Source organism: Brassica napus, chromosome C9 (genome assembly GCF_020379485.1).
Source record: "Brassica napus cultivar Da-Ae chromosome C9, Da-Ae, whole genome shotgun sequence".
NCBI lineage: Eukaryota > Viridiplantae > Streptophyta > Magnoliopsida > Brassicales > Brassicaceae > Brassica > Brassica napus.
In genome coordinates this window covers 36,423,690-36,436,843 of record NC_063452.1, presented here as the reverse complement: position 1 = coordinate 36,436,843, position 13,154 = coordinate 36,423,690, and the positions used below count along the sequence as shown (strand labels likewise).

Below are 13,154 nucleotides of genomic sequence, written 5' to 3'. Positions count from 1 at the left end.
CCTAGAACAATCCCATCTCTGACCATGAAGTGGCACTTCTCCCAATTGAGCGCCAGATGTTTCTCCTCACACCTTTTGAGTACCCTGCACAAGTTTGACAAACAAACACTAAAGAAGCTTCCCTAGACACTGAAATCGTCCATGAAAACTTCCATAATGTCTTCAATCAGGTCAGTAAATATTGACATCATGCAGCGCTGAAATGTTGCTGGCGCATTGCACATGCCGAATGGCATTCTCCTGTATGCGTACGTTCCGTATGGGCATGTGAACGTCGTCTTCTCCTGATTGTCCGGATGGATAGGGATCTGAAAGAAACCTGAATAACCATCTAAAAAGCAGTAATATGGGTGGTTAGTCAATCTCTCAAGTATTTGATCAATGAAGGGAAATGGAAAGTGATCCTTTCTAGTGACTGCATTTAATTTTCTGAAATCAATGCACATGCGATGTCCTGTCACTGTTCTAGTAGGGATCAATTCATTCTTTTCATTTGTGATAACAGTGATCCCACATTTCTTAGGTACTACATGAATAGGGCTAACCCACTTACTATCAGATATGGCATAGATCACACCCGCTTCAAGAAGTTTCATTATCTCTTTCTTAACAACATCTTTTAGATTCGAGTTTAACCTCCTCTGATGTTCAACAGAAATCATTGATTCATCTTCTAGGTGTATTCTATGCATGCATAAATCAGGTGAGATGTCAGGTATGTCAGCTAGTGAATATCCTAATGCCTTACGATACTTCCTAAGCTCACACAAAAGCAATGCAGTTTCCACATTATTGAGTTCAGCGTTCACACTGGGTAAGTGAAATTCGGACCTAAGAAAGCCAACCTGAGCCCCTTGGGAAGGGGTTTTTGCTCAACCTTGGGAGCCTTTAACTCGCTCCAGGGATCGTCAGGTAGGTTTGGCGGAATAGGCGAGTTCGGTAAAGGGGCGCTCCAGTTGGAGTGTTCTCGTCCTTGTTGCTTTCTTCCCCCAGACTTAGACTCGTCACCATTCTTCCCATTCTCCTTGCGGAGTCAAGCATCTTAGCATACCCGTCTGCGTCAATGTTCTCGACACTGTGCTCGGCCTCAGCTCTTACTAGTGCAAGCTTAAGTGGATCTTCTGTAAGAATCTCCTCGATCATCCCGTCGTGAGGTTGCAGCGGATCAATCCCTTCATCCACCTCGAAGGTTTGTCCATCCAGCATTGGCTTCTTCAGCAGCTCATCCATCTCGAACTGAATGACTATGTCCCCCAGATTGAGATAAATCTTCCCTTTCCGCACATCAATGATGGCTCCAACAGTACATAGGAACAGTCTTCCTAGGATGAGAGGATCTTTGGATTCCTCTTCCAGCTCTAGAACTACGAAGTCTACTTAAACAGAGGTGTTCCCGACTTTTACTTGGAGATCCTCTAGAATACCAACCGGGGACTTAACTGATCTATCCGCGAACACCAAGGACATCTTAGTTGGTTTGAAATGCGTGTATCCCAGACGTCGTGCTACATAATAGGGCATGAGGTTTACGCTGGATTCCAGATCAACCAAGGAGCATGAAAAAACTGTCTTCCCAATCTGGATAGAGAGGACGAACTTGCCAAGGTCTCCTCGCTTCTTTATCTACCTGTTCTGAAGCACGACGCTGCACTCCTTAGAGACAGTCATGAATTCGCTCTCCTCTGATATTTTTCCTGAGATCATTCCCTTCATAAAGCTGCGCATGGAGGGCATCATCTGGATCGCATCCATCAAGGGGAGTCGGACGGTTAGGTCCTCCAGCATCTTTCTGCACTTCATCTCCTCTCGGTCCTTACGAGTAGCCCTTGCCGGAATAGGGTAAGGGAATTTAGGAGTGTATTCGCGAGCATGAACAAGCTCTGGGATCGGGCGGACAGCCTCAGCTGGTTGTTCTGGTCCTGGCGAATTGGTTCCAACTGTTGGTTCCCTCTCCTTCTGACTCTTTCTGCTTCCCCTTCTCAGCCGCAGTGAACCTCTTCTTTACCGGCTCAGACAGTTGCTTTCCACTTCTCAACTCAACCGCATTGCACTCCTTAGAGATTTTGTCGGTTTTCCCAGGTAAAGTACCTTGTTGCCTCTTGACGCTCTCAGCAGTCTGAGCAATCTGAATGTCCATCTGTCTCATATGAATCGCGACATTGTCGTATTTGGTGCTTAAATCGCTGAACATATGGTTCATTCTGGTATTGATCTCGGTAGTAACCTGGTTTAGAGCCTTCCCTTGGAGCTGTTGTCCTTGGAGCAGCTGCTGCAACATAGCTTTTGTCTCATCTTGCGGAATAGCGACATGAGCGGAGGTAGCTGGCTGAGTGTTCTGGTATTTCTGCGTCTGAGGTCGATTGTTCTGCGGTTGGCTTAGAACATAGGTCCAGGGTTGGTAGTTCTTTTGATACCTGGCATACTGACCTTGGTTACTCTGTGAAGGATCAGCTGGTTTGTCTTGCTTAAGCCAGAAAAGTTGTGGGTTGTTCCTCACGTTAGGGTTTGGGTGGTAGTTTTTGAGCTGCCATCCTTGCCTATTCACGTAGCTCACCTCTTGCTGATCGTCTCCTGATATTTCAACATCAAACGCCAGGTCACCGGCACTCTTCTCAGGAGGTGCTTCTTCCATTATGAACACTTGGCTTTGGTTTCCCTTAAGCATTTGGTCCACCTTTGCAGCGAGATCATCTATGCTGTTCACACTCTTCAAGCGGTCATGCTCCTTGTTCTTGTTTAGTGAACTTGAAGCCATGTTCTCAATCAGCTCGAACGCACCAGGTGTGGTTTGAGTCATGAAGTCTCCATTACTCGAAGAATCAAGGGTGTTTCGAAACTCATAGCTCACCCTATCATAGAACACCTCCAATATATAGTCATCGTCAAACCCATGGTGTGGGCTCTCTCTCTGGTACTCCTTGTACCTCTCCCAAGCTTCATGAAAAGGTTCATCAAACTTCTGCTTGAAATTGGAGATCCTGTGCCGTAGAGCCGCAGTTTTAGACTTTGTGTAGAAGTGGCTCAGGTACGCAGATCGGACCTGGTCCCATGAGGTAAGAGAACCGGTCGGCAGAGATTGGAGCCAGCGAGAAGCTTTCCCTTCATGAGAGAATGGGAACAGCGTGCATTTGACAAAATCTGGTGGCACTCCGTTAGAGCGAGAGAAATTGCAGATTCTCTCAAAGGCTTCGATGTGGTCCATCGGGATGTCAGTAGTGAGACCGTTGAACATGCTTTTCTGTACCAAACTTATCAGTGCAGGTTTGATCTCATAGTCTTGCCGAGTGCAAGGAGGAGGATTGATGGGGGAGCGGTTAGTAGCGAAGTTCCGCGGAAGGTTCCGCTCCCCAATAGGAGCACCACGCTCTTCTCGCGCGGCGTTCTCAGCTGCTTCTTGAGCAGCTTGTTGCTGATTTTGGATGGCCTGCTGCATCTGCAACATCTGTTATTGTTGAGTCTGCATTTGTTATTGAATGATTGCCAATGCAGCAGTGAGGTCATCCTGATTGCCGTGATCACCCATGTTGGTGTCGGTTGTTCTCTGCTGTTGACGGTTCTGTCTTTATAATCTTGCGAGTTCGTCGTTGGTCAGTTGATGTAGTGGTCCTTGTGCGTTGCTCCGAGTATGTCTACTGGTCATGCACTTGGATCATATGTTCCAACAAAGAATTAAAAGCAAGTTAGATATCACAGACTAAATATTAAACCGAAAAATAAAGGTAAAAGCCTGGTCCCCATCTCAACGGTGCCAAAACTTGATACACTAAAAATGAATCCTTGCTACTGTCAAGTTAACAGTGGTAGTTGAAATATTTGAGATTCAATCCAGAGGACCAGTTTACTCTTTACTCTTATGAATTCAATATTAAGTTGGGAAACAAGTGGGGTTTTAAAATCAATGGTGACACAAGTAACTAGAATACATAGAAATTCAAATTCGTTTTAAATGAAAGCCAGCTTAGGGTTGTTCATCGGGTGTCAATGCGGAACCAAACAACTATTCAAGTACAATGAGGTGCAGTCTAGAACTCGGATCACTCGGCTAGATCAATCCACTATCGTGGACTTGTTCCCTTTGCTGATCGGTCTTGAGTCCTAAGCTCTCACTTGGAACAATCCGCGATAGCAAGCCTTAGAGATCAGGTCCGATTAGTTCACTTACTACCCTAATATCAACTCTCGCTGATTAGGGATATGAAGCTCATTCAATATATGTCAATTTATCTCCTAAGCGGTTAGCTAGGTGATTAAACTAGAGATCGAACATTAAGTGATCAATTCAATGCAAGCAGTAAGAACAATATGAATGAAGAACAGTTAAAATCACTTATTTGCGTTTAGCTCATGCGATTGACACCCTAAAACCCTAAGAAAGCTTAGCCGACTACTCAATCCTAAAGCAAGATGACACAGACATGATTTCTGAATAATACTGCATATAAAATAAAGTAGAAAGACAAGGGTTCATGATGATATTCTCGTGAAAATAAGAGATGAAGCCTTCTCCCTTACAAGTTGCTCAATCCAAAATAGTTCTAGGTCTCTTGTAAAACTAGCGTAAGAAATTAGAAATGATAGCATAGGCTTTTTATATGGAGGCGCCAGTGGTAAAGAGAAAGGAGAGAAAATCTAGGGCAAACCCTGAAATCTTGGAGGTTTCCTTAATAGTCGGGAACAATCAGTCGCTTGCTCTCTTTGGGAACAACCTTCGGATTGATCCGACTGGCTGTTCTGCGTTAGATATTCCAAAATGACTTCTTCCTTCATGGCACTCTCTTCTTTACTCTTTCACCTGCTCCAAACCTGGAATGATATCAAATAAGCACGAATTAGGACTGAGAATTAACTCAAAGAACACATATAATGGTATTAAAAACACCATATATCAGTGCACTCTAAGATAGAGGTGGGTTCATGATCCTCATTTGTTTCCATAATGCCAAGTGCTACATTGCATGTAAATATATCATCAATGTCGACATTCTTTCTGTTCCATTGTATCCCAGACAAGACATAATTTATTGAGATCTCATTATTATCCGGACCTTCAGTACCTTGAAGCTTGGCGTCCCAAGCATCATTAGTAGGCACATCAGGGCCGGCCGCGTCTAGGGTTTCAAGTTTGGCCGTGGCTATGTCTCGGGTTTCAGGATCGGCCGCGGTCGTGTCTAGGGTTTTATCAACCTCGGTTTCATTCTCAACACCTTTCTTTGTTTTCCGAGGGTTCTTATCTTTAGAACCTATTGGTCTACAATGTTTCAAACGTTGTCTAGACTCTGTAGCAACTTGATTGTGTCCCTCTTGAACATCAATACGAATTGGTGCATTAGCAGCTGGTATATATGACTTTGTTACTCTCTTCGGGTCAGCAAAGGAATCTGGCAATAGATTAGATAGCTTTTGTAAATGTATTATCTTTTGGACTTCTAAATCACATTCCTGAGTCCGAGGATCTTGCCAAGATAAGGATGTTTGATTCCATGTGTTTTCTTTTACCAGCTTACTATTCTCTCCCCCTAATCTTGGATGTTCGGATTCATCAAAGTGACAATCTGCATACCTGGCCTAAAACAAATCACCTGTAGTTGGCTCAAGGTATTTAATGATTGTGGGAGAGTCATATCCAACATATATCCCCATTCTCCTTTGAGGTCCCATCTTTGTTCTTTGTGGTGGTGCAATTGGTACATAGACGGCACAGCCAAATGTCTTAAGATGGGATATGTCTGGCTCGTGACCCGTAAGCAATTGTGATGGGGAATATCTATGTTCACTAGATGGCCTGATGCGAATGAGTTCGGCCGCATGCAGGACCGCATGTCCCCAAGCTGAGACCGGGAGTTTTGATCTGATAAGCAATGGTCTAGCTATTAGCTGTATGCGTTTGATAAATAATTCGACCAAGCCGTTCTATGTATGTACATGTGCCAAGGAGTGTTCCACACTTACCCCCATGGACATACAGTAATCATTAAACGCTTGGGACGTGAATTCACCAGCATTATCAAGACGTATAGTCTTTAAAGGAAAGTCTGGAAAGTGAGCTCTTAAACGAATTATCTGAGCAAGTAACCTCGCAAACGCCAAGTTGCGGGTTGATAAGAGACATACATTCGACCATCTCGTGGACGCATCTATAAGGACCATGTAATATCTAAACGTCCCACAAGGTGGGTGTATTGGTCCACAGATGTCTCCTTGTATTCTTTCCAGAAAGTTTATTGTTTCCTTAGTCACTTTCACTGGTGATGGCCTAACAATGAGTTTCCCTTGTGAACATGCTACACACGTTAGATTCTTAGGAACAACTCTTCTTTCTTTCAATGTGTGCCCAGTTGTATTCAATATCAATTTTTGCATCATGTTTGAACCGGGATGGCCAAGCCGGTCGTGCCAAAGAGTGAAATTCTCGGTGGCCACTTTGTTTAATGTGGCATTGGCTTCTATCATACTGACTTTCGCATAGTAAGGGCCAGTAGAGAGCGCAAGTATAGTCTCTAAGACTTTCTTATGGCCTTGGCCGATTTCTATGATCTGAAGGAACTCTTTGTTTCCTTCGCCCTTAGTTTCAATATGGAAGCCATTCATTCGGATATCTTTAAAACTCAATAGGCTTCTCTTAGAGCTGGGTGAATATAATGCATCAGATATCTCTAGATGCGAACCCTTAGGCAACAAGATATTGGCCTGGCCATAGCCTTCTGTTAGGCTGGCTATAGCCGCAATGGTATTTATATTGGTGTTTTTCATTGTTAGATTTATGAAGTATCTTTTGTCTCTTAAGATTGTGTGGCTTGACCCACTGTCCACCACGAATATATTCATATCATCTTTCATTCTTCAAAACAAGATTATAGAATGATACTTTAGAGACTTCATATCAAAATCATTCATTCATTAAGCTTTAAATAAAAACAAGTTTCAAAGAAATAACAAGAACATAGAAAACACAAAGCAAATAACACAAAAGCTTAGATGGCTGAAATCAACTTAATTCTTTAGACAATCTGAAGTTTCATAATCCATAAGATCGTGTCGTTCATGATTGAAATCATCTTCACCATCTTGATATGTCATGTGGGCTTCAGGATTCTTCCCTTTCAAACTCTCTTGATAGAGGTCAACAAGATGTTTGGGAGTCCTACATGTCTTAGCCCAATGATTGCCCATACCACATCTATGACACACAGATTTGGTCGAGATTTGTGGTTTAAAAGATGTACCGCGGCCTCGGCCATGACCACGGCCTCGGCCATGACCACGGCCTCCATAGGAGTTTCCTTGGCCACGGCCATAAGAGTTATAGTTACCACGGCCACGACCAAAAGATTTTCGGCTACGACCACGTCCTTGCCATCTTCCACGGCCACGGCCGTGTTGGCCATTGCTCTAGACCTGGTTAGATTCTTTCTTAGCCTCTACGGCCGCATGTGCTTCAGGTAATGGGGTTGATCCAGGAGGTCTCAATTCACTGTTTCTCATCAACAGCTCATTGTTTTGCTCAGCGAGCAATAGACAAGAGATCAGATTAGCATAAGTCGTGAAGCCCTTCTCACGGTACTGTTGTTGTAACAACACATTGCTTGTGTGGAAGGTGGAAAATGTTTTCTCAAGCATATCCTAATCCGTTATGTCCTCACCACACAGTTTCAATTTAGAAACTATCTTAAATAGGGCTGAGTTATACTCATCCACGGACTTGAAGTCCTGGATTCTGAGATTTCTCCAATCATACATAGCCTTTGGTAATAACACCGTTCTTTAGTGATCATATCTCGTTTTCAACTCTGTCCAAAGGTCTAATGGATTCTCAATAGTTAAATATTGATCTTTGAGACTCTCAATAAGATGATGGCGTATAATAAATATAGCTCTGTATCTTGCTTTCTCACTTGCATTATTGCCCTCGGTGATACATTCACCGAGTCCCTTGGATTTGAGGATTATCTTAGCATCAAGTGCCCATTGCAAGTAATTATCTCCAGAGAGATTTAGGGCAGCAAAATCCAAGTAATTGATTTTCGACATCTGAAATCATATATTTCATTCTTAAGATTATAATGTTCATATGATGCAAACAAGTCAATCGGATATGATGCAATCAGTTCATTCGATTATGATGCAAACAATTCATTCGATTATGCATGCATGATATGCAAACAAGCCGCACGGCCAAGACAAGATATGATCAATCCTAGCATTCGGTTTCTATATGTTCATTATGTAATTGCGATCAAACAATCAAGCAGGGCATCAATTAGGGTTTAAACAGGCTGGTCGGATTTAATCAAGACTAGAACATATGAGAATAATTAACCTAGCAGGCTTCTATCTCAAGAACAAACAATCGGATTTCAATTAATCAATCAAGCTAGCATTCGATTTCTTAAACTCAAAACATTCAATCGGTTCATCAATTCAATCAATTAATATTCAAGCATGAGTTTAGCAATCCTAGCATATGGTTCTATGCGATCATATTTCGATTTCAAGTTAGGGTTTGCATGATATGCAATATGCATATGTGCGGCCAGGTTTTAAGGTATTATGGTTTCAATTCAGATCAAGCAATCAATCTCGATTTCAGGTATTAGGGTTTTGATTATTAGGTTTTAGTTTTACCTTAACCTCAAAACGGGTTGAATGGACCACCAAATAGAGAAGAGCCGCGAGCTGGAACTGATCGGGTCGCGAGCTGGAACCGATCGGGTAGCGAATCGAGCTGAGATGGAGTCGCGAACGTGCTGAGTATCGAGCTGGCTGCTTATCGGGTCGTGAATCGAGCTGAGGATCGGATCACGAGCGGCTGTAATCGGAATGCGAACAAGCTTGGATCGGGAACGGCTTGAATGCGGGTTGGAAGTTCTCGATCGGGATTAGTGTTTTCGCCGGGATGGAGGTTCACGCCGGCTAGGTTTATCGCCGGTAGGGTTAAGGTTTATCATCGGGACTTTAGCTTAGGGTTTTAGAGAAACGTGCTGATAACGTGTTGTGAAACTTAGGAGAATAGTTTCTTATTCTTATTAAACTTAAACATAAGGAGCCCTTTATATATAGAGAATTACACCGTCATAGAATAATGGAAAAAATAGAAAATGAAATACAAATATGGAAAGAGTACAAATCATAAACGAAGAAGGAAAAAGGCAAGAGGTCGACTCTCTCTCCTTGCGGCCAACTCTCTCTCTCTCTCTCTAAGCAATGGGCCGGTTATGGACCGGGCTGGTTATCGACATCCACAATATGATTTATAACACCACTTGTATTATTATAATGCTTGAATGCCTGGTTTTAAATTAACATAATACACATCTTATGTTTATTATGACCAATTAAACCAACGAATTGTTTAGTTGGTTTATAGGATTGGTTTGGTTCAATCGCTTTAATCTTTTAGTGAATTAGAAATCTAATTTGATTAGATTCTAATAATAACATTTAAGATTATTTAAATGATAATTAATAATTTTAAGTAGATTAAATTAAATTTAATTATTTATAATTCAATTAAATACATATTAGATATGTATTAGTTATATTTTTAATTTATATAAGATATAAAATTTTAAATATAAATTAAAATTAAATTAAAATTGTTCCTCAATTAATTTTAAGTATTTTTGATGCCTACCCAATCTTATCAACTATCAAGGCTAGTTTTGTTGTAAGATGGGCTTGCCGAAGCAATGTGTCTGTAATTACATGAGTGAGGTAGATGATAACGGTTACAATATGAATATAAGATTGGTTCACTTGACTAAGCTATCAAAACAGTTTTGGAATTAGAGATATAGGTTGGATAAGACATAAGATGTCATCTGACAACCAAGAATTATATTGGATATAATTAGCAAAGTGTTTCTTACCTAAATAGCTAAACATTCGGGCGATGAGCCAAAGCTCACTCGGGTTCTAGTGAAATATGGATCTTGGATTATTATATACATTTGAGGAAAACGTTTTGAATATAATATGAGTTTTCATAATTGTTGAGATTTCTCTAATTCCTAAACATCATATCAATATTTGTTATTCTTCAAATCCAGAAAAGTTAACTCCTCACAACCTACTTTCATTGCAATATGCCCTTGAGAAGGACATATTGAATGGATAATATTTCCTCCAATGGTATCGAAACCCGAGAATTGTTCTCAAACAAGAGTGTAAAACTTTAAAGGAAAGGATAAGCCACGCTGGATTGTGAATCCTAGCCAGCTTGATCCTTCTCCTTAGTTTAAACCGTACTTGGAAGATCTGAAAAAGAAAAAGATTTTTAAAACTTCGTCTAGGGGTATTTATGTTATAGAAGCAAATGTTACTACTTCTGGCTCTACTTCTTGCGTATTGGATACCGGCTGTGGTGCTCATATTTGTACGAAAATAATGGCCTAAGCAACAGTAGAATTTTGGAGAAACAACAAGTGGACCTACGCTTGGGAAATGGAGCAAGAGTTGCTGCATTAACTGTGGGAACATTTCACTTGTCTTTACTTTCAGGCTTGGTTTTAGAACTTCAGAATTGCTACTATGTACCTGCTATAAGTAGGAATATTATTTTCATTCCTTGTTTGGATTTGGAAGGATTCAGTTTTCAATAAAAAAACAAGTGTTGTTCTTTTAACCGTAATGATATCTTTTATGGCAGCGGTCCATTAGAGAATGAACTTTATATTCTAGACCAAAGCATGCCTATCTATAATATCAGTACCAAAAGATTCAAGTTTAACGACACGAATCCGACATTTCTTTGGCATTGTCGTTTGGGCCACATAAATGAGAAACGCATTCAAAAGCTTCATAGTGATGGACTTTTGAGCTCATTTGATTATGAATCATATGAAAAATGTGAATCTTGTTTATTGGGTAAAATGGTTAAGGCTCCTTTTACTAGACACGGTTAAAGAGCCAAAGACTAGTTGGAACTTATACATACTGATGTATGTGGACCAATGAGTATAAATGCTCGAGGAAACTATCCGTAGTTCATTACCTTTACTAACGACATCAGTAGATATGGAATGAAACATAAGTCTGAATCTTTTGAAAAGTTCGAAGAATTTCAAAATGAAGTACAAAATCAGCTTGACAAGAAAATAAATGCTCTTAAAGAATATTTGAGTCAAGCGTTTAATGATCATCTGAGAAAATGTGGAATTGTTTTACAACTCACTCCTCCAAGAACACCATGATGGAAATGTGTCCGAAAGGAGAAATCAAACTTTATTAGATATGGTTCGATCTATGATGAGTCATGCAGATCTTCCACCATCCTTTTGGGGATACGCTCTAGAAACGTCTGCATTTATGCTGAATAGATGTCCATCAAAATCAGTTGAGAAGACTCCATATGAGATGTGGACTGGAAAGGTTCCAAATTTGTCTTTTCTGAAAATTTGGAGTTCTGATGCTTATGTCAAACATATGTTTACAGATAAGCTTGGACCAAAATCTGATAAATGCTTCTTCGTTGGTTATCCCAAAGAAACCAAAGGTTATTACTTTTACAACCCCACTGAGAACAAAGTGTTTGTTGCTCGTAGTGGCGTTTTTTTTTTAGAAAGAATTACTTTCTACGAGGAACAGTGGGAGTAAAGTACAACTCGAAGAAATTCGAGAAACACAGGATAATGTTTCATCATCCTGGGAAGATGATCAATTAGATTTACGAAGAGTCATAGAATCTACACCTATGGAACCTGAAGTGCGTAGGTCCGAAAGGACACATCATGAACCTGATAGATAGGAGGCTTGGGTGATGGATCATCATGATCTATTGATAATAGAGAGTGAAGAACCTACGTCCTTTGAGAAAGTTATGATGGGCCCTGACTCTAATATATTGCTTGAAGCAAGAATCTCAGAGTTGGAATCTTCGTTTTAATGAGGAAATCAGAGAGTTTGATTTCATTAGAAATAAAGAAGAACCTTGCGTTTACAAGAACACTAGTGGGAGCGGTTTTTCTTGGTTTTGTATGCAGATAAAATACTTCTTATTGAGGTTGTTTCTCAATGAAAGACATGGAAAAAGCTGCACACATTCTTGGAATAAGAATCTATAGAGATAGATTAAATAAGACTATTGGTTTATGTCAAGATGCTTATATCGATAAGGTCTTACATATATTCAAGATGCATGATTCCAAGTAGGGGTGGGCCCTTCGGTTATTTTATCGGTTCGGTTCGGTTCGAGTTCGGTTCGGTTTGGTTAGTTCGGTTCTAGAATTTTTCCAGCTGAAGTAAACCATAGTTAGTTTGGTTTGGATCGATTTTGGTTCAGTTATGTTCGGTTCGGTTTGTATTCGATTCAATTTGTATTTCGGTTCGATTCGGTTTAATCGGATTTCTCTTAGTTTATTTATTGTACAAGAAATCATGTTTTAATACATAAATGTATGGTTGTCATGAAATAATCGCGTTGGTCATAATAAAAAATTAAGTATGTAAATTAAATTCAATATAAAACCAAAATAAAAACCTTTTTAAAAGTTTCAAATATAGTTTATAACTTTATAAGAATTCAGTGAAAACCAAAATTAACTAAATAAAAAGGAAAAAAAACAATATTGTTGTCTCTTATAGCATTAAGAATTAAAAAAAAGAAAAGCCTGCAATGAATCATCTTCAATGTGATATCATCAAAAAAACCTGCAACAAATCAATAATTAGTATATGTTATACATATACTATACGAGTATTTATCTATATTTTTACTATAACTCTACACCCATGATTCCATGTTGTTCTTTTCACTAACTAAAATTGAAAACAGAACACGTCTTTGAGAGAAATACAATAATGGTTACACAAAAGAATGAACCGTATAACTGTTATTATATTTAAGAAAGATTATTACCTCTAATATAAAATGTTATAGTTCGTCTAACTAGACGTGTGTACTTCGTTCCCATGGGGATTAAGCTCTACAAAAGAAAAGAAACATCAGAAATTAGTTGAGAGATTAAACATATAAAATATTGTTAAATATGATCTTAAAAAAAGTAAAACACCTTCTTCAAGTGAATCCATAAACTTGTTCTCCTCTTCTAGAAGGTCAAGAGACCTCATTGCTTCTGAACGTAAAGAAGCACGTAACCAATCTTGAGTCCGTACCAATGTTTCAACCATATCAGGAGTCAAACAACTTCTATATTGGT

At 39.8% G+C, this 13,154-nt stretch overlaps 1 protein-coding gene and 1 non-coding gene across 2 annotated transcripts; one reads left to right on the top strand and one right to left on the bottom strand.

Moving 5' to 3' along the window:
* Positions 1 to 888: 888 nt before the first annotated feature.
* Positions 889 to 1,800, bottom strand: LOC111209473. The gene is made up of 3 exons (XM_022709395.1): positions 1,628 to 1,800; positions 1,425 to 1,531; positions 889 to 1,373 (listed from the first exon to the last, which is right to left on the bottom strand). Exons 1-3 carry the CDS (start codon positions 1,798 to 1,800, stop codon positions 889 to 891), a joined length of 765 nt encoding a protein of 254 aa, XP_022565116.1.
* Positions 1,801 to 2,885: 1,085 nt separating this feature from the next.
* On the top strand, positions 2,886 to 2,992 carry LOC125593679. The gene has a single exon (XR_007329579.1). It is a non-coding gene; the product is annotated as a small nucleolar RNA R71 (small nucleolar RNA).
* Positions 2,993 to 13,154: the final 10,162 nt, after the last annotated feature.